The sequence below is a fragment of the Eubalaena glacialis genome, chromosome 10, assembly GCF_028564815.1.
Source record: "Eubalaena glacialis isolate mEubGla1 chromosome 10, mEubGla1.1.hap2.+ XY, whole genome shotgun sequence".
Lineage (NCBI taxonomy): Eukaryota > Metazoa > Chordata > Mammalia > Artiodactyla > Balaenidae > Eubalaena > Eubalaena glacialis.
Genome location: NC_083725.1, coordinates 107,792,242 through 107,817,485, shown reverse-complemented (window position 1 = coordinate 107,817,485; position 25,244 = coordinate 107,792,242). Strand labels below are relative to the sequence as shown.

Below are 25,244 nucleotides of genomic sequence, written 5' to 3'. Positions count from 1 at the left end.
GGTCCTAGGCAGCAGGAAAAGGAAGCAGATTTTTTTTAGACCTACAACCTACTCATATCTAACGGGCCAGTAGTTCTCAATGTGTATTCCCCAGGACTAAGTCAACATCATCAGAGAACTTAATAGAAATGCAGCTTCTCAGCCCTGTCCCAGACCTGCTGAATCAGAAGCTCTGAGGGTAGGGCCCAGCCATCCTTGTTTTACCAAGCCCTCCAGTTGAGTCTGCATGCTGAGTCAAGATTGAGAACCAATCATCAACTGCATGGGGATCCCAGTTAGACTTCACCTGTCAGAATAGCTTTGTTGTTTTCTTTTTTGCTCTCACCTTGTCTCTGGAACCTCATCTGGTTTATTTCTATGGCTTCTTTAACCAGATCTTTCAGATACTTTTAAGAAGTTGAGAAATTGATGAGTACCTCCTGCCCTTAGCATTTCTGGATCATGCTAGCATCCTAGTGATGGTACTTTAAAGACTAATGCTGTGGGACCTTTTCCCCAATTCTAATTAAAATTCTTACCTGCCCACAGTTGACTTTGTTCAGGCTCTTAACTGTGATCCCATTCCTGTTTGCCTACGTGCTATAGAATACAGAGATTCTTAGGCTTAAAAAGTGAGAAGAAATATCTTTATCTTTCTCTCCAGGACCTTCCCCATCTGAAGGTGTAGTTCTTGAGTTCCTTTTTCCAACATTCAACTCACTGTTATCCTTGGATGGAAGATGTCACTGTGGTACCCATTAATGGATATCTTAGTGTCACCCTGGTTATAAAGAAACATTAGTTGGCTTTCTTTATTTCATAGCCATCTTCACAGAACAGCCTAGTGATGACTGATTATTATTATTATAAGTTCATTAAAATGAACCACAGAAAAGGCTTGGTGTCCAGAGTACTCAAATTAGTCATAACTAAATTGTAGCTTAGACCCTGGGTTGGGTTGGGTAGCCAGCAGTGTCAGCACTGACCAGCATTATGTAACTAACGTGCATAGGCTCTTTTGGCTTGTCCTAGCTCCATTCTTCAACATATAATCTTTACTGTGGCTTACTCCTTGCCCTGAATTTAGCCTGTGATCAAATCCAGTCATCAGTACTTCCCTAGATTCTAAAAGTTTGGTTTTCAAAAGTGACCTACAGGGCTTCCCTGGTGGCGCAGTGGTTAAGAATCCACCTGCCAATGCAGGGGACATGGGTTCGAGCCCTGGTCCGGGAAGATCCCACATGCCGCGGAGCAGCTAAGCCCGTGCGCCACAACTACTGAGCCCACGTGCTACAACTTCTGAGCCTGCACTCCAGAGCCCGCGAGCCACAACTGCTGAGCCCACGTGCTACAACTTCTGAGCCTGCACTCTAGAGCCCGCGAGCCACAACTACTGAGCCCGCATGCTACAGCTACTGGAGCCCGCACGCCTGGAGCCCGTGCTCCGCAACAAGAAAAGCCACCGCAATTAGAAGCCCGCGCACCGCAATGAGGAGTAGCCCCAGCTCGCCGCAACTAGAGAAAAGCCTGCGCGCAACAACGAAGACCCAATGCAGCCAAAAATAAATTAAAAAAAAAAAAGTGACCTAGAACTTTAGTTCAATCCAGAGTATTCTCCAGCAATCTAAGGGAACTGAGCTTCTTCTTAATCTTGTCTGGGCTTGGGAGTGGCAAAAACCAAAAATAAAGATATTTTATTTTTGTATCCTGGAAGGGTACTATTTCTTCAAGGGGAGATTGGGATAAAAGAGAGACAGCTTTGTTGTCAGCAATGATTTACTCCTTCCTAAGATTTTGTCCTCATTAATTTTCTTAAAGCTGCTTGTCAGTTGATTAAAAGCTGCTTCCGCTGCAATTATCTTAAGGTTGACTTCTGAGATGTGGTATAAAGCATCTATCCTCAAAAAGTTCCTTTCTTCAGCATGTTGTAGGAAAGGGGGAGGGGGTATGAGAGAAGTCAGGGGTGTCTCTGATGCGATTTGTCAGAGAAGGGAGGGGGCAAAATTAAAAATTAAAAATAACATTAGAGCTACAATCAAAGCCATTAATTTAGGCGAATTTTTCCATGACAGATTCCTCCAACTTTGATGCTTTCTTTCCTCCATGGCTTCTTAGTAGAGCACAATCTATGCTGCATTTTATTCTTTTCACTCAGCAAAATTTTATTGCGCCCCTACCCTGGGCCAAGTACTTTGCTAGGTCTGGGAATACAATGAACAGAATGGATCTGGTCCTTGCTCTCCTGGTGCATACGTGCTGGACACCTGGCTTCTTAACGGGTCTTTTCACTGCTGTATCCCCAGCCTTCACTGTGCTTGGCACACAGGAGGCGCTCAGCATTCGTTCTGGGAACGTGTTGCTTTGAAGTCTTGTGTGCTGTGTATTCCCTGCACATACATGAACACACACCCCTACTCACCAGCACCATCAGTGTGCCTAGCACGTGCCTCAGGAAATGGTAATTAAACATAAGTATTAGATATAATTCTTATGAAAATAGAGTGTCTTGCTCATGACCACAGTTCTGCCCAGTATCAGTGAGTTTCTCAGGGTTCCAGTCACAGCACTGAGAAATGGTGAGAGATGCCCAGTGGCTGTTTCAGAAGTGAAAGGCAAAACATTTTGTTTTTTAAGAATTGGTAGGAGGGGCTTCCCTGGTGGTGCAGTGGTTGAGAATCCGCCTGCCAATGCAGGTGACACGGGTTCCATCCCTGGTCCGGGAAGATCCCACATGCCGCGGAGCAACTAAGCCCTTGTGCCACAACTACTGAGCCTGTGCTCTAGAGCCTGTGAGCCACAACTACTGAGCCCACGTGCCACAACTACTGAAGCCTGTGCACCTAGAACCCGTGCTCCACAACGAGAGAAGCCACCGCAATGAGAAGCCTGCGCACTGCAATGAAGAGTAGCCCTCGCTCACCGCAGCTAGAGAAAGCCCGCGCGCAGCAACGAAGACCCAACACAGCCAAAAATAAATAAATTAAATAAATAAATTTATTTAAAAAAAAAAAAAAGAATTGGTAGGAGAACCAACTTTTGCATTTGTAGAAACTGAAAGTATTTTATCGTAACCCCCGTCCTGAGCTTTCTTCTTTCAAAAAAATATGGATCAAGTAAAGTGTATGAATATATTGAAAGACTCCCTTATCTGAGCTGAATATCTAGAACAACTACTCATTTGGCCATTTCCTTTGAGATTTAGAAAACTGAGGAAGTTCAAGAACTTGTGCTGTGCACAGAGGTGTGGGCACAGGAGGAAGCAATTATTTTAACTTCTGGGAGTTCCAGGAGCATTGAGTGCCTTGGTATTTGATTTAGCACAGAAGTAGATCCCTCAACTGAAGTCATCTCTGTGCTTCAATCCTAATGGCCAGAGATGGACTTTGGAAAGCATCAGGCCGATTGAAGAATAAAATTCTTGTTCTCTGACTGTCCTTGGGATCTCTTTGAGGGGAACAGGTGAATAAGACAAAGTCTGTAGGTCTCAACAAATCACAGGAGATTGGCTGGAAATGACTACAAGGCATCAGGTTATCAGGAACAGAGGAGGGCAACAAGTTCCCAAGAGATAAGAAAAGGAGCTGTTTGCTCTTCTTTTCTGCTGGGGGAGCTTTGGTTTAAACAAGCGTGTTCTAGGCAGATATGTTCCTGCTTCAACTGAACAAAGAGGAGAGAATAAAGTGACTTGGTATTCCGATTTTTGTTTTTAAATAACCACTTTAAAATCAACATTCTATGAGTTCTAAACTCCAAAGTAGAATATAAAGAAGGCTTAGAGACAGTAAAAGAAATTAAAGTTTCTGAAAAACAATCACATTTTCCTAGGGATGAAGAAACTCCAGTAATTGATGAATCTAAGCAAATCAACCCAAAAGAAAAAAAGGATGACCGTAGTATCCCTCCCCCTGCCTGTTTTGGGATGTGTGCATTTCTCAGCCTGTGACAAGATGTGTAGCCATCCATTTCCAATGAAAAGGTCAGCTGTCTCTTAGCATCTGCTTTCCACTGATTTTTTTCCTCTTTCCAGAGAGTTAATTCTCCTCTAGTAACCCTCTCTAAAAGCTTAAAGCCTCCCTTGATTCTCATCACGACCCAGAAGGCATTTCTCCTCCTCACAGTTCCGTTCTTCCTCAAAGCCCCTTTGGCTTGCGACTTCTCTCATGGTCCTTCTGGCCTCAGTTTCCAGTTGTCCCCTTCCTTCAACCAGCTTTCATTGTCTTGGTTAAAACAAGGGAGATCTGCCGACCGTACTTGACCTCTTGCCACAGTGGCAAGGTTCCAGCTTTAAGGATAATGAGATTCCCAAATGTAAACAAGAAAACCGCAAAGTTTTTTTCTTTTAGTTTCTTATTTGGGCTGATCTGAGCAATGCAGTTTGCTACTTGGACTAATGGTCTGAGCTTTATTGACATGCGGTAGAAAAGAAAGCATCTTGTTGAGGGCAGCAATACATTTTTCCTCTAAATTTTAAAAGGATGGAGAGGAAGGTTTCCCACTGAGTTCCCCTGGCTACCTCTCGTTCTTTTCCTGTCTATCTTTGAACAAGAAACAAGACCCTTTTAGTTTTGATCTGGGAACTGTTTTCTTTTGTTCCTACTTCCTATTAGAGACTTTGAGGGATAGAGGCAAGTGGTACAAGAGATTGTCTTGGACCCCTGAAGTAGAGGAATTATCTTCTCCCACTCCTTAGAACTGTAAAGATCTTGGTGACCTGACTCATTCCCTATTGACATGCTGAGACTGCACTGACCCTAAAAAAATTTGTTCCTTCTAGCTCATTGATCCCAATTCCCTTCACAGATGTTAGACAGAAATGAGAACAGCCTGCTTGGGGAGGGGGGTTTCTGTCAGCATTTGTCGTCTACCAGGGAATAGCTGCCCCTGAGACAGGTTGAAACCAGGCCTCTGCAAACATGAATCAGCAGCCAGGTTTTGTATCCAGCCCCACAAAGGGACCCCAGAACCTGATAATCCTCCTCCAGTATAATGGAATTTGGTGGTGTAGCTTCATAAGGTGTCACTTTTGTCAGAGACGGGGAGGCATTTTTGGCAGGTCCCCGGCTTTGTCCTTAACATCTGACGGGGAGCTTCTGGGCACCTGACTAGCGTTAAGGAAGGTTTTACTGGAGATATATTTGGAGTGCCTTAAAATAAAGACCAGAGCTTCCTTTACTGTCTCGGATCTTCGTTCTTGTCAGTGCTGATGAACTTTGGGTTTATGGAGCCAGCCCCCATTGAAATCTGGGAGGAGACTCACAGATCACCCAGTCACTGGGTTGGAAAGACTGATGGCTGAAACCATAAATGGTTTGGGAGTAGCCAGAGCTATAGCCATCTGTCAGCATTGGGGAACTTGTTGCCCAGTATTCTCTTGTCTCTAGGGCTAATTGTGAGGAATAGTTCCTGTCCGTGAGGTACTTTCAGAGCTGTTAAACTGCGGCCAGAGAAAGGAATGGAAACTACACCTCTGGGTGGTTTTCCAAATGGGCCAGATTCTCATTCCTGTAGGGTCCTTTCGTTCCAGGCATGTGTGAAATAGGAGCAATGGATCAGATGACCTCTCAGAACCTATAAATCAGTGATCCTACCCATCCTGCATCCTCTGTGTCATCTCCTTCCTTCTCACCCCCACGTTAGAGTGTGATAAGTAAGCAAGTGCTTATCAGGAATTCTGGAGGCTACTGATCTTCATGTGGCATTTTCTGGCTTCCTGCCACAAAGCAGGATTTAGCCTAATACCCAAACACTGGAGGAGATGGGCTCTTGGGAGCTGCCCTTTCAACACTGTTTAAGGACTTGGGCATTGTGGGGAGCTGCCAGAGTCGGAGGACAAATCGATTCCCCATGACTCCTATAGCCATGGAGCTTGTGAATATCTGTGCAGCAAGGTCTAGGGGTCTCAGCCTTTAATTACTTCTCTCCAGTCGCTCTGACCTTGTCTCACCTAAGCTGGGTCACCCATCATACTGGCTTCTTGATGGCTTTGTCCCCAGAGCAAGTTCCTGTACTTAGAAGCAAATTGATAGTATTTGCTTGTTAATCCCTCTGCAACAACAGACTATAAAAGGTAAATTTGTGACGTGTGAGAGGCTTGTTTGCTTCTTTCCTGGTCTGGAACATTTCTAGAAAAGAGTCCTTAGTCTTGTGAGACCGCGGTCAAAACACTCAGCACAACCTCAAAGCATTTGATTTACTAACTGCATTGTCTCCCTTCTTGCAAGACCACTTTCTCTGGCCCTTCTGGCCCATTGCGTGCAATAATGAATCATTATGATTTTAGGGGAGACTCTTGTGAAGCCCATTAGAACTGCCACAGGAGAAAAATAAGGCTCCCCTCATCCAACCCACTGAAATTAACACACATCCCTTCTGAACTCTGGGTGTATCCCCAACTTATATTATCTGACCTTTGGGAGAAGAAAAATTTAACAGAGTAAGTGATCCCAGCCACAGTTGTCTGATCACAGCCACTTTGTCCTTTTGATTTGTATATCAAGTCATATTTAACCATATAGCCGGTAGGTTGGACAGAAACCATTGATTATCTTCTGGAAAAGTGAAAACCTCTGTGAGAAAGGATGAAGGCACCACACCCATCCCCTGACCTGAAGGAAAAGAGTTGATTAGGTGCAAAGGGAAAAAGACTGGCATTGCCATCTCTGTGGACAGTCAGCCAGTAGTGAGGCCGATGGAGAGGAGTAGCCATGAATTCATTCCAGGCTCCTGCCAGGTATGTACGTGTAAGGAAGGGATTATCCAAAGGTCAGGCAAGCATGTTCTGGATGACTAGTTTAGAAATTCATAAACTCCATTGGGCTCTTTTTCAGTAGTCTCCTCAGACCAAAGATTTAAGGAGCCCTGGTTAATTCTTACATTTGGAGTTGAGTCAGATGGGGAGGGCATAGGAGGTAGGAGGTTCTTAATGCAGCAGCAGCCATGGGGCAGTCTGTCTTATGCCTCAAACCAGAGCCAGTTCCATATTTGTAACAGACCCATTCGACCTCAGGACCATAACAGGGCCGTTCCAGCAGTGTGCTGTAAGCTGCCCAGGCACATTTCTCAGCACCACAAAGCCGGGGAATTTTTATAACAGGATTCTCTGTGTGTGTGTCGTTACATCGAGCACACGTGCCGCTGTCTTCTCTAGTCCAGAGGCTGTCCTGGTAAAGGCCTTTCAGATAGCTACCCAAGGCACATGAACAAGTTCCCAAATGCAGGACTTCTTATCACTTGATTTCTGTAAATGGCATGGACCCTTAGCTCAATATTTACCTTTTTGGGGGAGCAGGGTCTCTCATCAGGATAATCAGAAAAATTATTATTATTATACTGCCATAAATTCATTTTTTAATATTACTTTATAAATCACGCTCTCATTTGTTCTCTCATTTTTTTCCCTTCCATCAACCCTTAGGGACAGGTAAAGGCAGATGAAGTTCATCCTTATTTTATAAAAACCTGAAGAGGCTAAAAGAGAAAACATTGTATTGACTAAAACTCCAGTTTATAGATTCTCAGCCTCACGTCCTTTTCATAGGGCCTGATGACGTGTTTTTCTTGTTTGTTTTTTGTTTTTTTTTTAAGCCCCAGATGCAGGTTCATGGTAATAATAACAAGAGTTACCATTTATGAGCTTGCACCACGTCAGGCATTTTATATACATCATTTCTTTTAATCTCCCCTATTATTTGAGTGTTGGTGCTGTCTCTTTAAACTGAGATCCAGAGAAGTTGTTACGCAGTGACGCCAGGACTCAAACCCAGATCTTTCTAACTCTTAAATTATGCCCTTCATTCTTCCACTGCCCTGCCCCTGTCTCTGACTAAAGTCGATTCTGGAACATTGTGTAGATCAGTAGCCAGATATCACCTTCAGCCCAACCTGAGACAAGCTAAGCTGCCCCCTAAGAAAATAGTAGCTTTGGAAAGATGTAGACTAATGAAAGGAGACTCCCTTTGAAAAATGGAGCTGATCTGTTTAATGGTGATTTATATAAGCTAGAAAGAAATCATATACCTGTGTGTTCAAGATTCCCTTCTGCCCTGCTTCCTACATCTTATTGCACCTTTTAGGTTTCCTTAACAATAGCAGTTTTAACATTGCTTTTAATTAGATGAATTAAGAATGTTCTTTGATGTTATCACCCCCTCCCGCCCCCCTATCACCTTCAGTTCCCCATTGCAGTGAGAGTGCTGTGGTTTCCATGGTAACAGGACTACCAGTGGAGCTTGGCTCTCACTGGTTTGTCTGGTCAGGGGAAAGTTTGGGGCAGTCCTTCCTGGTGTGCTAGGCTCTGCATGGGGCTTTCCAGGGGGTTACCTTAAAAGTGATGAAGTGAGAAATGTTAAAGGCTGTGAGGAGAGCATAGCGAAGCTTCATGCAGAAGGGTCCAAGTATATGCCCCTGGTATTTCCTGACAGTCCTTAGCCCTCACCTGAAGTAAGAGGGTCCCACCCTCCCCTGTGCTTCCCCCAGTTCTCAGATATATTTTAAGAGTCATCCCATTCCCAGTCCAGCCATCTCTTTTCTTCCCTGTGGTTAACTTGCTTTAGGCTATAGGAGGGACTTTGTTCCCCTTGGATTTTGTTATTCTTGGTAACAGACCGTTTCTCCTCCCATTCTCTTTTCTTCCCTCTTTTTCCCTCACCCCAGAGAGTTTTCAACGTCCTTTATCCCATGCCTGCGGACCAGCGGAGACATGTCAGCATCAATTCTGCCCGGTGGCTGCCCGAGCCAGGGCTCGGCCTGGCCTATGGTACCAACAAAGGAGACCTGGTGATCTGCCGACCAGAGTGAGTGGCTCAAGGGGCTGGCGGGGTGGGGACTCGGGGGGTCATCCAGGCTGAGGACTGGGGTCATCAGCATTCACCTGTGAATCTGGCCAGTGAGGTGGGGTCTTTTTGTTTTTTTTGAATTTTATTTATTTATTTTTTTATACAGCAGATTCTTATTAGTTATCCATTTTATACATATTAGTGTATATATGTCAATCCCAATGTCCCAATCCATCACACCACCACCACCACCACCCCCGCCGAGGTGGGGTCTTCTAGATGGGAAATTCGAATCCTGCTAGAGCCTGACTCGTTCTCGGTGTCACTCCTTAAAGTGTCCTTTTCACCTAGGGGATGGTAAGGTTAGCTCTCCATTCCAAAAATCTTCAAAAGACTGGTATAGTTATTATGTGTTTTTAAATCTAAGGCAGTATTTTTTTTTTCTTTGTTTTCCCTCATTCTCTGGTTTCCTAGTGATAGTAAAGTTTCCCTGCAGGCAAAAGCATAGATATCAAAGATTCTTTTCTAAACCCTTTTTGAAAAATTCAACAGGTGGTCTCAGGTTTGTGTAAATGCCATAGACATTAACTTAAGAAACAAAATTGGAAATAGAATATTGTTAAAGCCCTAATTTGTCAAGCTACGGATCTCTGACAGCCTGGCTCTGTCTGTGTCCTGCCTGTTTTCCTTTCTGCTTGGGGTTCTGGCTCATAATAGTGAAGGCAGATTGAAAAGCTTAGTTTAGAATAAAAATGATAATTAACTGGTCTTGATTGAAGTAGGGGGTAGGAGGCGACAGGGAACCAAAGCATCTTTGTCTTAAGTCCTGATGACACCTGCTTCTCCCCTTCCTCTGGCTTTTTGGAGGAGAGAGGTCTGTTCAGGCATCCTTTCACTCAAGACCCTGGGAATCAGCCAGGTCTGTCATCAATTTCCAGACCCAGCCAGGTGGGGAGAGTGAAACTCTGTACTTCAGTGCAGATCAGGCTGATTGCTGCGTGGGCTACTGCGGGGTTCTAGCCGACTAAATGCCACTTCTGCCTCCAGGCCGTCCTAATGTTGTCCTTCACTTGGTGCAGTCTTCTCCAAGGGTAGCCTGCAGATCACAGAACACGCACGGTGTGGCTGGTCTGGTAGGGTCTCTGGCTACTGGGAGTGTCCACGTTGCCTTTTGATAGGGCCCTTGGTGATTTTTCCTAAAGTGTGTATTTGGGTCAGTTCTTGTGGCCTGGTAGGTGACTGGTGATTGAGCCCTTGTCAGCTGAGCTAGGTCGGTGGCCCAGGAGAAAGAAAACCTGGTTCTGATGACAGCTCTTTTATTCCACCTAGAATTTTTGGAGCCCCTTCCAAAGGGAAGCTGCTATCTCAGCCGGACCTAGTCAGGCTGCTCTTGGAGCTGGGAGACTGCTTGGTTCTGCCAGCCACACTCTCCTCAGACTCAGTGTCCACAGAGCCCCTTTCACTAGCTCCCGGTGCCTCTCCAGAACACAGCCTGCCTCTTTCACAACTGGATCTGTCCGTTTCTGCCCTCCCCCCAGCCTGTCCATAGTCCCAGGATCAGTCTTCCCTGAACGATTTCTTTTTCCCCAAAGCACATTATCTTACCTCTTCCTCTTTTCTTAGAAATTCATAAGAGGACTCTAATAGGCATCTTTCCCAAAACTGGAAAAGAATTCTGGATTATAATTTCACTCTTACCAACACTGTAGTTACAGGCCTTTCTTTCCCTGTTTCTCCAAGACAGCCTTCCTTAGCATTGTTGTCTTGTCCCTGGCTCCAGCTACTAACCTTTGTCCCAACCAGACTCCCAGCCCCTTCTCTTGCAAAAGCGATCTGCTCTTAACAGAGGCAGTGTCTCTGCTCCCAATTTGTCGTGGCCCCACGAGGCTTTTATGTCTGCAACCCCAGCCTACATACTTGGTGTGAGTCACAGACATCTCAGCCAGACATGAAGCTGGCTTTGGCCTCTCTTTTCTCCCCATATGTCATCTTCAGCATCCACCGTCTCAGCAAGCTGGAGCCATCTTGAGCTGCCTGGGGAGTTCTCTTACCCACCCAGCAGCTCAAGTCTCTTCCATGACAAGATAGCACTAATGTTTGGCACAGCGAACAGCACCCCATCACAGACCAAGTTGTGTTGGACTCAGAGAGAGCTAGTTGAGCCTGCCTTTTTGGTGTTGCTGTTTCTTCTGATTTCTTAAGTCGTGTGGGTAAATGCCCCATACCTTAGGGCCAGTATTTAAGGGTACCAGATAAAATTAAGATGGACATGACTTTGTCCCAAGTTGTCCAAAGCTTCTCCAGTTCTCAGTCACCTTCATTTCTGTACTTTAGGCAGGAAGTACTATGAACAATATTCAGGTAAGTTAAGACTCACCCGAGGTCTCCCAGCAGATCAGTGACAAAATGAGCCTTCCTAATTTTCCGATCCAGAGCTCTTTCCTGTAGCTGATTCTTAACCTTTTTTCAATCAAAAACCCCTTTAGAATTCCGACGAAAGCAACATACTCTCTTCCACAGAAGAATATACCGCAAGAACACACATATAATTTTGTAACTCTTTTAAGACCTCAGGTGAAGAATGCAGCTCTAGATCATGTTGAGGCATTTAAGTGGGTCAGGTGATTGATGCAGTGGGAAATGAGAGAGGATAAGTGAGAACATGTACATCTTTTTTAACAGTCTCTGAGTGATCTCCGGCCTAGAACGAGGAGAACAAATAAATAGGGAAGTAGAAGCGCAGGGTTGTTGCCTGCTGCCTGGCCCCGCGTGATGCAGCTCCCTGGCACACCCATTCCCAAGGGCACATGAGCCAGCCAGCCAGCCAGCTGGGCCAAGATTACAGCCCTCCCTCCAAAACAGGTGGTTGTCTGCCTTTGTCTCAGGCACAGGCAGCTGTACCACATTTTGTGCTTTCAATCCTGTTCTTGATTTCTCCTCCATTGTCTTAGCCTTGGCACTCTCTCCAAGCACAAAGACAGAGGTAACAAGCTCCTTGGGCATCTCTTGAAGGTATTAAAACCCCACTTGACAGTAGAAAAAAGCCTAAGGAAACACTCCATCTCTCCAGGCACAGAAATTCTTAGGACCGGTGAGGAGATGGACCACTGGCCCTTCCACCCATATACAGAGCCATTTCAGTGGCTGATAGCCTGGTCCCCACCCCCTCCCAGCAGTGAGATGCTCCTTTCTCCTTTGCTTTGCTCCCCGACCCACCACCCCTCCCAAGCTGCTCCTGTGCCTCTGGCTGTCCGCCAGCCCAGCCAGTCCCCCCACCAGTAACCAGGGTGGGTATGAAGTGCCAGATTGATGTGAGGGGCTGCTTGCTCACTTCCGTCTTCATAGATCAGCCCTACAAACGACGGGGTGGGGAGGTGCTGGGAAGACCTCTGAGAGTCAGCTCAGAAGACAGAATTCAGAGGCTCATGTCAGAAGAAAAGTAGGCTGGGGGGAATTCCCTGGCGGTCCAGAGGTTAGGACTCGGCGCTATCACTGCCGAGGGCAGTTCTGTGTGAGAGCATTTTCACCACCGAGGAAGCCAGGCTGGCTCTTAGCTGTGTTCAGGGAGCCCCAAGAGTCCCAGCTGTGAGGAGTCACTGAACCAAGCCCAGAAGCACAGCTCACAGAGGCTGTTGAAGGAAGCCAGGAAGGCTGACCCTGACTGGCCTTCCCATTCTTCTTCATCCCTCTGTGTGTTTGTCTAGCTTCGAGGAAGAACCTAGAGCAAACAGTGGTGACTCATTCATCCTCCCTAAGGTCCAAGGAGGAAGGAGATGGTTGGGACTGTTCTTTAGCTTACAGATGGAAATAAGCAACACTGAATATTGAACACTTAGAGTTTCAGTAGCCAGAGAGGGTATCTTCAACTCTGTTCCTTGGTGCAGTGCCTGGAATTTCAGCCAAATCCATGAGCTTGTCGTAGTCAAGCTGGTCTGACCATAGAAGGTAGAACAAATCATGGCTGGAATTGGACCTCTTGGTGGGGAGCAGAGAGGATTGGGGTCGGGGGGCAAGAATGGAGCAGCATGTTGATAGCCTCCATCACTCCTGTTCTGTTTGGCAGTTGATATCCTCAGTAAATGGCCAGGGTTCATAGCCTGGAGCTGATGGCGCATGCTGCCAGATGGAAAGTGTTTGAGGGACTCTTTGGCCATCAGTGTCATGCTGGCAGTCGCAGCTCAGAGAGTGTGCCTTCAGGTGGCCTTTTCTCTGGGATGGGAAGAAAGGTGCCTGGTCACGCAGTACATGGTTTGGTATAGGTTTGGTGTGAGCAGTTTGTTGTCACTAACCAGCCCTGGGTAGCAGGAATTACAGACGAAGGATTTGGCGGGGACCCATGTGGTATTGCCACCTGTCAATAAATCTTGACAAGTTTGTAAATCAGAGGCTCCCTGGCAGCTGGCTTCATGTGGTGCCTCATGCAGCCATGATTTGCTCATCAAAAATTGCAGTGGTGGCTTTGTTTTCTGGGGGTCTCTGCTTTTGTTTCTGGTCATTTGCCTCTTCCGTCACGTAAGATCTTCTCTCACCTTTGCTCTCCAGTGCCCTGTTGTTCTCAGACAACCCTCACAAAAATAGCTGAGTATCTGGTGACTCAGCTCCCTGTGGTCTCGAGGAGAAACAGCAGCTCACTGAGATCCAGGAAACATGGCCCGCCACCTCCTGTGCGGCTATGGGAGTGGCGGAGATTCGGGTTGAGGTGTCCGGGCTCAGGGTGCTGACCTCAGTCCTGGCCCCCGGGCTGCCGTGAGAGGCAGCCACCTGACCGCAGGTGTTGTTACCCTGAACTTTAATTCTTTATTGATGTTCTTTCAGAGGGCTCGTCTGAAGATCACACCAAATCTGCCCTCTAAGAGGAGCTGGGAGGGGTTTAGTCCAGAGCAGGGAGAGGAAGAGTACTTTTGTTTGGCTGTGGCTCTTTCCCACAGGTAAAGCCTAATCCCCAGAATCTTAGTGCCCCTCTAGTGATGGATTTGGGGTCCCAGTGCCTAGGCCCATTTCCTTTCACCTGAGGTAGCACAGCCTCCTGACATGCAGTCGCTCACCATGCAGGCCCCATCAGGCCCCTGCCCTATCCAATCCTCACATTTAGGAAGGAATCACCTTACGTCACCACCGCCCCCCCCCCACAACTCATCTTTTCCTGGCTGATCCTCACAACCCACTGACTTTCATTTGTTTGCTCTTTATTGAAGAAGTTCTGTCGTTAAAGGAAGGTGACCTCAGCCTCTAGGTTAAAAAGCTGGCTTCCGTTGGAGCTTTTCTTAGTCAGCTCAAGACGGGGTGGCTTAATCACCAGAAATTTATTTTCTACCATCTGGAAGCTAGAAGTCTGAGATCAGGTGCTGGCATGATTGAGTTCTGGTGAGGACTCCTTTCCTGGCTTGCAGACAGCCACCTTCTCACTGTGTCCTCACATGATGGAGAAAGAGAATAAGATCTCTCTCCTTATAAGGCCAGAGTCCTTTTGGGTTAGGGTCCCAGTCTTATGACTTCATTTAACCTTAATTACCTTCTAAAGACCCTATCTCCAGATACAGTCACTTTAGGGGTAGGGTTTCAACATGTGAATTTGGGGGGGATTCAGTCTATAGCAGAGCTCTTCAAGCACATGTGCATGCCCTGTCCCTCTTAGGAGCAGAGCTAGCTTTTTTGAGTATCTCCTACAATCTCTACATAGACACTGGAGTTCTCATCAAAGGGCTCAAAGACACCTCTTTCCCAACTCTTATCCCTCTTCCTTCACCACCATCAGCAGCACCCCACCCTCAACCATGTGATTGGTGCTAGGTAGCTGTCTTGCATTTTGGGACCCACCACTGGCAGCCAGGCTTGCTGCCTGAGGTGGCACATCAGTATAGAAAGATAAGAGGCCACTGCTTCCCTTCTGGCAGTTTCGCCTGCGTGCGTGAGGTTGGAAGAAACTGCTTGATATTCCATTGCAGGGAAAGAAGGAACCAGGAAAAGGTTGGCAGCCCAGAGAACTTGATGGATAGAAGCTCTTCTCTCTGCTGTCAGCATTCCAGCCCATCGCTGCTGGAGTTTCTCTCCTCCCTCCCCCAGGAGAAGTTTGTGAGCCCTCCCGGGTCATCTTCAGCTCTCCCAGTTGCTTGTCCAGCCTCTACCTGGCAAAGGAGCCTCTAGGGCCAGAATAGAAAGAGATGTGGGCCTCTCTGGCTCCGCGGGAGCTTTTTCCTGCTTAGACTTCTGAGCTCCAGGCAAAGTAAGAATGTCAAGGTGCCCTCATTTTCCTTTCTCCTGGCCCCATGGCTGTAGGGAAGACCCAGTGGTGAGAGCCTGCACTCTCTGTTTCTGAGCACTAAGCACGCCCTTCAGACAGGGCTGTCCGTGGCACCCGGTGTCTCCAGGGCCATCTTAGCTCCTTTCTCATATGTCTGAAGAACACGCAGAACTCACTGCCTATGACTGGCATGGCTATTTTTTAGCTCTTCCTTAGCCCCAAAGAGGAGCCAGTTAGGCTCTGGGGGATGGAAGAGGCTAAAGCCACCACTCCAGGCTTTGGGGCTGTTGGAGATTCGTCTGGTCTGCTCTACACTGAGCATCCTGATGCAGGAATATCTTTGGTCCTGGCCTCAGCCCAGCCCCAGGAGAGACGAAGGAGGGAATTGCAAGGGGTTCTGGCCATTCCCTATCTAATGCCTTCCACCTTTTCTCCTTCCCAACTGATTTTCAGGGCCTTAAACTCTGGTGTTGAGTACTACTGGGACCAGCTGAATGAGACTGTCTTCACTGTTCACTCCAGCAGCCGAAGCAGTGAGAGGCCTGGGTGAGTTTGTGAAAGAGGAGGCCCGCCCTCCCTCTGCAACCAGTGGGCTCTGGAGCAGCGCGCTCAGACTGTGCTCCGGGCTCTGTAGCTGCCCGTGCTCAGCCAGAGCAGCTCCTCTTTGATCTGCTTCATGCGTTGAGCTTTTGCACGTGATTTCGTTCGAGAAGAGTGTTTCATGCCTAAGAAAGAGAACAGAACTTCTGCCCTCAGAGCCTTGATTTAAGACCAGCTAGGACACTGTCTAGCCCTCTCATCCTGGCGTGGTATCTGGGCAAGCTGCAGTGAGGAGAGAGGAGCGGACACTGGAGAGGGATGCCCTCCCTAGGAAATTGCTCGTGGGCAGTCTCCCACATGACCCAGGCCTCAGGGTCCAAGCTGCCCAGAGCTTCAGCCCAGGGACAGACCCTCCCCAGGGGCCAGTGAGAGAGTAGGAACCTGGTGCTGATCCTCTCATCACTCAGTTCATTAACGAAGATTGGAACATTTTGAGAAAAAGTCCTGGGTCGATGATAAAGCCAAAGCAATCACTGCTTCCTAGAGGAAGTACAGGGCACAGCTGGAGGAGTAATCCCCAGAAGCAGCTACAAATAGGAGTGGTTGGTGACTGTCTTGAAAGTCCTGGGCTCCCTCTGCTGCCAACTCGAGCTGTCCTGAGGGTCAGTGCCTAGGAAATGCCCAAGGAAGGGGGCGTATAGCTTGGGGCCTGGGCCTTACTCATTGGCAGCTGGCGCTCCCTGCTTTTAAGGGTCTATTTTTCAGAAGGCCCCGAAGGAGGACCCCAGAACAGCCTCACAGGAGTCCCGGTGCTTTTCCTCCAAAGTGGACATTCAGTGGAAGTTCCAAGAATTTAAACTGGAATCTTGTCAGCATATAGTTAGAAGGAAGGAAAAGCTAAAGAGAGAAAGGGCCCTCTCCCGCTGCTCACCCTTTGTCCCGTGGAGCTCAGCTAGTGGCTTCCTGAATCTAAGGAAGCGTCTTTTAAGATCAGCCATCTCTACCTCCCCAGAAAGGCCCTCGTTGTTTGAGTGACTGGACCAGCTGGGTTTGCAAAACTGGACGGTTCTGCCGCCTCCTTTCATTGTCCCAGGGTGTGGACTGATCTGGAGGAGAAAGGACACAGGCGAGTTCACCGCCATCGGGAGGCAGCCGCAGGAGTGGGCCTCTCAGCCTGCAGGCCCTGGTCCAGGCTGTGCCCTGGGGATTGGCATGGAGCAGGCGGAGCTCTGTGTGGTGTGCTGTCCCCAGCCCTGCCTGACTCCGGTCTGCCTTTCTCTCCGTAGCACCAGCAGAGCCACATGGAGGACAGACAGAGACATGGGCCTGATGAATGCAATTGGGCTGCAGCCCCGGAACCCCACCACCTCAGTGACATCTCAGGGCACCCAGACTCTGGCCCTTCAGCTGCAGAATGCCGAAACACAGACAGAGAGGGAGATCCAGGAGCCGGGGAGAGCAGCTTCGGGTCCTGGTGAAGGTAGGAGCCGCGTAACGCTAGAGGGGAAATGAGACCGGGAGAGTGGCATGGGGTGGGGGCTGGGACCATTCTCACCCCTCCCTGAGGCTCCCGGCCCGTCCACACGGACAGCTGGTGCAGGGCGAGCACCGCTGCCGTCAGGGTGAGTGCCCCTCACGTGGTGGCGCCTCCTCGGGCAGGAAGGTCATTCCCCTGATCTGGGTCACTGCTCCGGCAAGCCGAGCTGCTCTCACAGCTTTGTTCAGCCCCACCAAGGACCCTGACCTCCTTATCCTCTAAAACTTGGAGGACCCAGGGTGTTCTTCCAGAGAGAGAGCACAGAGAGTCACCTAGATAGAGAAGACTCCCTGCTGTGAGCTCTCGTTCCAGAGACACGCACCCCAGGCCTCGGGCTTCCGGGGCCACCCCACAGGGTAGCTTGTCTTCCCCCGCCGCCAGCCTGGCAGAGTCGGGACTGCCACAGGTGAGGCCCTCACACACCCGTGCTTCATGGCCATTTTGGCTGCAGCCTGGCGGCGCAGTCAGCCCCTTCCTCTCACCTATTGCAGGTGTGGCTCAGCCAGCTCCGCCCTGGCTCTGCGCTGGCCTCACACTGCTAAGAACCAATTAGCACTTCCCAGCGGTAACGCTCGAGCCCCTTTGGAGTGTGTTGGCAGCTGTGTTAAATAGGCTGTTCTCGCTCAGTCACTGTCCTTACCGCCTACCCCAGCCCCTGGCTGCTCCAGGCTCCAGACAAGGCAGCCTCCAAACAGACCCACATTTCCTAGGTCCGTGTTAAGCCATTTGCTCAAGAGAGACCATGAGAAGAGAGGACAAGTGTGCATCGGGCAAGGAGTAACTAATCTGCCTGTGTCACCTCCAGGGAACAGCTTTCCAAACTGCAGCCCCCCAGCAGCGCACTGTCCCTGTTGCTGCCATGAACTGACATTTTTTACAGTTAAGTCCCTTCTTGGTCTGTGGCCCAGGCCACCTCCTGCATCTGTTGGGTAGAAACCCCTTGGTGTAGAGGTAGCGGCTGCAGCAGCCCAACACAGCTCCGAGCCTCACTGAAGAGGAGAGAGCTGGAGCTCCTCCAGCCAGCCCCAGGCGGAAATCCTTGTCTGAGGCGGCCCCTCTGCCGCGATCTCGTGGCCGTTCACTGACTGTCTTCCATGCATCAGCCACTGGGGTTGCAAAGACAAATAGGCCTTGGTCCTTCCCCAAGGAACTGGAAGTCTAGAGAGGGAGGCAGGCACCCAGCAGATAATTGCTTCACATGATAAGGACCTCGGGGCCACAGAGGAGGGGGGGTCAGCTCCCAACTGTGGGGCTCGGGGAAGACTTCTGGAGGAGGTGACCCTGAGCTGAGTCTTCAAGGATAAGTAGGAAAATGTCAGGCACAGTGGGATGGGGGCAGGGGGCAGGCATTCCTGGCGGAGGGGACAGCAGCTGCAAGGGCACCAAGTTCAAAAACATTGCAGTCTGCACTGAGGACCACTCACTAGTGGGCTCTTGTTCGTGGCCTGCCAGCGTGTGTTGAGACTGAGGCTGGATGAGCAGGAAGGGCAGATTACAGGGATCTGGGTCAGAAGTGAGGCCTTCAGCCTGAAAGTGAAGTGCAGCAGGGGCTCCCCACTTGAGAAGAAGAGCATCCACCGGTGTTTTCACCTCCCAAAGAAGCCTCTGATATTTCTTGATTAGCATCAGCTTATTTCTGACCTCCAGTCAATTATAAGTTCCTTTCTTCCTGTTTCGGGATGGGGATGATGGGCTGGCAGGAGGAGGGAGGTTCTGTTTTCTAGTTTGAGACCAGAACCTGATTCTCTCCCAGTCTCCTCCCTACAAAGTAGAACAGGTGGTGGAGGGCGAGCCCTTCAGAGACCAGAGGCACTCTTCAGCAGAGGCAGCAGTTGAAAAGGCTGTTCTCTAGAACGGGAGCCTTGGCAGGGTAGTTCAAGATGGCTCACTGCATCTGTCTGGCGTGGTGAACTTTGCCTGGAGCTCTGGACCTCCAGCTCTGAAAGGGACAGCATCATAGTCCCTTTCAGAAAGCCCCACACCTAGAAAGAAGTATGGGGAGAAGATGTGTGGGGCATTGACCAATGGGTGTGACTGGCCAGCCTTCTCTCTCCTGGGGCCAGGAGCGTTGTTCTGAGGTGCTTACCCCACTGACCACCATCCACTACTGCCGCTCTGGTAGGCGGACCAGGAATCAAGAGTCTTCTTGGGCTCAGACTTCCTTCCTGGTCCGCTTTCCCCATGTAGCAGGCAGGCACAGCAGCTACACACACACACACACACGCGCGCCTGCCTTCTGTCTCCCAGTTGGCAAAACTACTAGAGGAAACCGCTCATCAAGTTGGTTAACTCTTCTTCTGGGCTTAGCTAGAAGGTGGGGCTGGTGGGGGGATACCCCCTTCTGCATCCCTCCACACACCAGGGCCCAGTCTATTACTGTGGGCAACCAGCTCCACTTGTGGTGATTACCATTCTGTGGCCTGCCCCTCCCCTAGCCCTTTCCCATTGGTTAGCACTGAAGGGTCCCAGGCTGCTCCTCATTTTCATGTTCTATAAGAATTTTATTAAAATCTATTCAGTTCTGTCTAGGACTTCCCGGAGGAGCCCTCCACAGGGGGAATTTGCAGGCGTTGGCTTTTTTACTTGTCCAGCTTTAAAGCTTCCCTACCCTGTCACTCAGAAAGGGAGGGGAGGCATTCCCTGGGCTCACTGTTTGCTCCCAGCTCTGATACAGTGCCTGCTTGGCACACAGTGGGCACTCAAGAAGTGTGTGGAATGAATGAATTGAGCAGAGGCAAGGCCCTGCCCCTGAGCTTGGCTGTGCTGCACTATTTGGGGAGCCCATGGCTCTGCCTCTGACCACTGAGAAGGGTTGCCGGGACCTTTTTGTTGTCTGGTGGAGATGACAGACCAGCTGAGCCAGGGAAAAGCAAATGTGAAAAGGGAAGGAAAGGGTGCCCCCTGAGGTCAGGAAGGGCAGCTCCTCCTCTGATGCAATCTGGCTTCCCTCTTCTGGGCAGTGAAACCCCCAGAATTGGGCATTATGGGAAGTTCCTGATCCCACTCTGGCCTCTGCATCCAGAACGTACCTTAGAACTTGCCAACGAAATGATCTCGTGTCAACACTAAATCAGTTTACCGTTTTTCAGAGACAAAAAGAAATGCTTTTGCTACAGGGAAGGAGACAGCAGAATTAACCCCTGTGGCCGCCACTGCTCCTGGAGCTAATAGCTTGGATCCCTGACCATGGCTGCCACTTCTCTCAGGCCCCAGTGTGTTTTCCTCTTGAAGAATGTGCTGGCTGCCTACCTTGGCTCGCAGCCTTGACTTAGAGTTCCCAAGAGAGAAGCACAGCTCACAGCTGTCTAGGCTGAAGCTACCTACACCCAGCCCTGAGGAAATCGTTTGTGTGTACATTTTAAACTCTTCTATCCCATCTTTTGTGAGTACTTACTTTATGTCTAGTATTGTATTAGGCACCATGAATCCACAGGTATTGCAGAGGGAATCTGATTCCGAGATGAAGCCATGTCTCTACCCTCAAAAATAAGTCCAGAAAGGAAACAGACATATAACTGTGTCCCCATAGCAGAAGGGTAACATGTGACCAGTTTTCAGAAGCCACCTTAAGTCTGGAATGCCTGTAGGCAGCCTGGGAGCCCTTTATTCATCCACACATTTGACAGGTAGACACCAAGTGCAAGCCCAAAGATGAATAAAACTTAGTCTGAGACTAAGAGCCCTTAGACTCTAAGCCTAAGACTTAGAGTTCTTAGTCAGGAACTTAGAGCCCAGAGGGAGAGAACTCTGACGCAGAGAGGTGTGGGTCTCTGTGGGGCTCAGAGCAGGAGCAGCCACTCCCAGCTGGGGACCACGGAAGGCAGGGTGAGGGAGGTGGTACTTGTGTTGGCCCTTGAAAACAAGTGGACTTCGGACATGGGGAAATGGGCAGGTGCGTGGCAGGTAGAGCACCCACAGTGTGTGCAGGCAGGGGTGCTGGGCACACAGCAGCGCTGAGTCTCTGGATTCAGGAAGGGGGATGGTCAGGGAAACAGCTAGGACCTGACCAGTGAGGGCCCTTAAATGTCACGGTGAGAGCCTTAACTACTTGAGGACTCTTGGGGCTGCTGGGTTTTGAACAGAGTATGGACTTAACCAGAACTCAGTGGATCAGAGCTGAATTAGAATGGTAATAGCAGCAGCGTGGATGCTGGGTGGAAAGGAGAGAGAGAAGCAAGAAGACCATTTAGAAAAGACAGCCATAGTTGTGGTGAGAGGTGGCCAGGCCCGGAGCCACTGGCACAGTGGGAAAGGACAGGAGGGCCCAGACCCGAGTGCCAGCAACAGGGCTAGGACCTAGCTGTGACAGCTCCCCTAAGGCCCCAAGGCAGACCTGTCCTGCCCCTCGAAGTGATCTACAGGAAAAGAGCTGATAGTTCGCCGGGCACAGAGCCCAGCCCACTGAGCTCCAATGCCAGCAGGCCGTGGCCCAGCCTACTGCATACCCCAGGCCGGGCTGGGGAGGCCCTCAGTGCATAGCGTTCTTGGAAAACTGTGGCGGTGGCAGTGAGCACAGGGAGGTCCCCATGGGCCCTCTCCAGGTAGCCCTTTTGGCTCACAGGGTAGAAGCTGTGCTGGCACCAAAGCCCTAGGTTGACCTTTCCTCTTACCCCTACCCACTGCTGAACAGCTTTTCCCTTGAGAGAAGTACTCTGAGAGCCCTTCAGGTTCTCTTTCCTTCTGCCCTGGGAGTTGGCACTGAGCTGTCTGAGGGGGAAGCACGTCAGGGCAGCTTGCCTTGAGGGGTTGGAGGTGGGAGGGTAGAATTTACTAGAAAATCTGGAGAAAAGCAAGCTGGACATAAGTGAAAGCCCAGGCGGAGTCCCTACTCAGTGCTGGGACAAACTGTCTCACTGAGACCCGGAGGAAGAACTACCAGCACACGCCTGCCAAGCACTCGCAAGGAGGGAGAGATCTAACGGGACTTCGATGCAGCTAAGCTGCAAAACTGGCTGCCTGGAAATCCAGCTCTGACAAGGTGAGCAGGGAGAAGGCACTGGACAGTGTGGGAGCAAAGAAAGTCTTGCAAAGATAGCTGTTGGCAACAAGTACCCCCAAAAAAGTTCAAAACTCACCATCAAAGCTGCCCAAACTGCAAAATCCCAAAGTGGCCAACGGGTAGCCAAAGGAAAAAAATACGTACATAGTTTGGTAGAGCAGCCCTGGCAGCCTGGGAGCCTTGATCATAGTTGCCCACAGGCTTGGACTGCATGTCTGCCCAGTGGGGGCTGAACACAGGCTGGAGGAAGGTCCCTCAGGGTGGGGTTCTTCCTGCAGAATCCAGGTTATTCACAACAGCCACCATTGACTGAGCACCCGCTGTGTGTCAGGTGCGTAACGGGCATTATCTCATTCCCTCTGCCCGGCACCATGCAGGCTGGATGTTACATCCCTCTTTTGCAAGTCAGAAAATTGAGGGGTACTTCCCTGGTGGTCCAGTGGTGAAGAATCCGCCTTCCATTGCAGGGGGACATGGGTTCGATCCCTGGTCGGAGAACTGAGATATCCCACATGCCATGGGGCAACTAAGCCCGCATGGCACAACTACTGAGCTCGCGTGCCTCAACAAGAGAGCCCGCGTGCCACAACTACAGAGCCCACGTGACCTGGAGCCTGCACGCCACAACTAGAGAGAGAAAACCCGCATGCCACAACTACAGAGAAGCCCGTGCACCACAACTAGAGAAGCCTGCACACTGCCACGAAAGATCCCGCGTGCCTCAACGAAGATCCTGCATGCTGCAACTAAGACCCGACGCAGCCAAAAAAAGATAAAAGAAAACAGGAATGTGGGTGGCAAGGGACTTATTCTAGGTCACACAGCTAGTGAGTGGCAGAACTAAGGTCTGAGCCAAAGCCTCGTCTGCTCACAGACAAGGGAATACTCAGGCTTTTGGGGAAAGAGCAGAACCTTCTCTCTTCCTAGAGGTGCAGACTGAAGCCTCAGGCTGGGGCAGTTGGCTGCCTCTAGTGAAAAATGAGGGTATCAGGCATCCAGCCCCGGGAGAACAGTATGTGGGAAATAACTTGGGAAAGTTGGTGGGTAAAGTGGGACAAGAGGAGAAGACAGAATGCCTTTTAGGGAACAGTTAAAAGTCATCTTCCTCATGTGCTTTTAGGAAGTGACAAACAGAACAACAATGAAGAGAGAGCACAGCTTTGAAACGGAGCGGAGCAGACCGTTTGCCTTCTAGCCACACCCCGTACGGTGCCCTCGCTTTCCAAAGACCAGGCAGTGTACCCTGTTCCAGGGCCAGGTCTACCAGGTTACCCGAGACAGGGAGGAGCAGACACAGCCAGCTGTCTGGGCTGCCTGCCTTAGATGCATGACCAGTCTGCCTGTGGTGTCCAGAGGGTTAAAACCAGACTCCCAGCTTCTGGTCCAGCCCTGCCTGTTAACCAGCTGAGCAGCCTCGGCCACCTAGGCCTGTTTCACCACCTGTAAAACAGAAGTACGAATTACGATTGTTTGGGGAGTCTTATCTAGTTTTCAAGTCCCTGACTTATTCTTTTGTTTTTTTTTTTAATATCTTTATTGGAGTATAATTGCTTTACAATGCTGTGTTAGTTTCTGCTGTTCAACAAAATGAATCAGCTATATGGTATACATATATCCCCATACCCCCTCCCTCTTGAGCCTCCCTCCCACCCTCCCTATCCCACCCCTCTAGGTCATCACAAAGCATCGAGCTGATCTCCCTGTGCTACGTAGCAGCTTCCCACTAGCTATCTATTTTACATTTGGTAGTGTATATAAGTCCATGCCACTCTCTCACTTCGTCCCAGCTTACCCTTCCCCTACCCGTGTCCTCAAGTCTGGTCTCTACATCTGCATCTTTATTCCTGCCCTGCCACTAGGTTCATCAGTACCATTTTTTTAGATTTCATATATGGTGCGTTAGCATACAGTATTTGTTTTTCTCTTTCTGACTTCACTCTGTATGACAGACTCTAGGTCCATCCACCTCATTACAAATAGCTCAGTTTCGTTCTTTTTTATGGCTGAGTAATATTCCATTGTATACATGTGCCACATCTTTATCCATTCGTCTGTCGCCTGACTGATTCTTGAAGTGAGGTATTGGCCCTCTTCTTGTTTCTGCTTTTAGCTAGAATCCCCCAGTTCCTACTAGCGGTGGCCTGCCTGACTCAGAGGCCCAGGCCAGCAGTTAATTCCCTCCCTTCTGCTTTGTGCCTTCCAGGTGAGGGCTCGGAGTACGGTGCCAGCGGGGAAGACGCTCTCAGCAGGATCCAGCGGCTGATGGCGGAAGGGGGCATGACAGCCGTGGTGCAGCGGGAGCAGAGCACCACCATGGCCTCCATGGGTGGTTTCGGCAACAACATCATCGTCAGCCACCGTATTCACCGCAGCTCCCAGACGGGCACCGAGCCTGGGGTCGCGCGCACCCCCTCGCCCCAGCCCTCCACCTCTCGGGGACTGCTCCCGGAAGCTGGACAGCTGGCAGAGCGAGGCCTGAGCCCCCGGACAGCCTCCTGGGACCGGCCTGGTACCCCTGCGCGGGACCCACCCCAGGCAGCCCTGCCCGCCTCCTCCCCCGTCCCCCTTCCCAGCGCTGAGGGACCAGCCCTGCACTGTGACCTCACCAATAACAACCACCTTCCCGATGGCGGGGGCAGCAGCCTGGGGGAGGCTGCGGGCCCCAGTGGGGAGCCACGGAACAGGTAGAGACATGTGTGCACTGGTGCCTCCCCTCAAACCGCTGAGCAGAAACCGGACCTCACAGCTGACTGGGAACTGTACACGCAGAAGAGCCGCGGGCTGTGTCAGGGAACAGGAGCGAGAGGGTGGGGGGTCGAGAGGGAGTCCGAGTCAGCCAGTGTGAGGCAGTCAAAGGGGCAAGGCTTGCCTCCGGGGACTCGAACCTTCCAGGATCTGGAGCCCAAGGGAGCCACAGACTGCTGCGCTCAGTGTGAATGGAGGAGGAAGTGGGTATCCCTGCCATGAACCCCCCTTTCTCCTGGAAACAAGGCTCAAGGGACTCAGCCCCAGGCAGAGAGCCCTCAGAAGGGTGAATAGTCTTCCAGATCTGGGCCAAACCATCCTGGACGGTGGCCAGTGGGCCGGCTTCTCCCTGTTCACCTGTTGTGCAGGCAGAGCCACTAGGAGTCCTAGTGCAGGAGGAGCGGCCTGGCCCCCAGAAACCAGCTCCAT

General features: G+C 50.1%; 1 protein-coding gene across 14 annotated transcripts in view; it reads left to right on the top strand.

Moving 5' to 3' along the window:
- AMBRA1 (autophagy and beclin 1 regulator 1) overlaps window positions 1-24,930 on the top strand; it is a 178,689-nt gene extending 153,759 nt beyond the window's left edge. For all 14 annotated transcript variants that reach the window (XM_061201683.1, XM_061201676.1, XM_061201684.1 and 11 more), the window contains 4 exons: window positions 8,632-8,771; window positions 15,448-15,540; window positions 16,821-17,014; window positions 24,274-24,930. In XM_061201683.1, the coding sequence (XP_061057666.1) occupies window positions 8,632-8,771; window positions 15,448-15,540; window positions 16,821-17,014; window positions 24,274-24,758 (912 nt within the window). In that variant the 3' untranslated portion in view covers window positions 24,759-24,930. The remainder of the gene's footprint in view (window positions 1-8,631; window positions 8,772-15,447; window positions 15,541-16,820; window positions 17,015-24,273) is intronic.
- The last annotated feature ends 314 nt before the right edge of the window (window positions 24,931-25,244 follow it).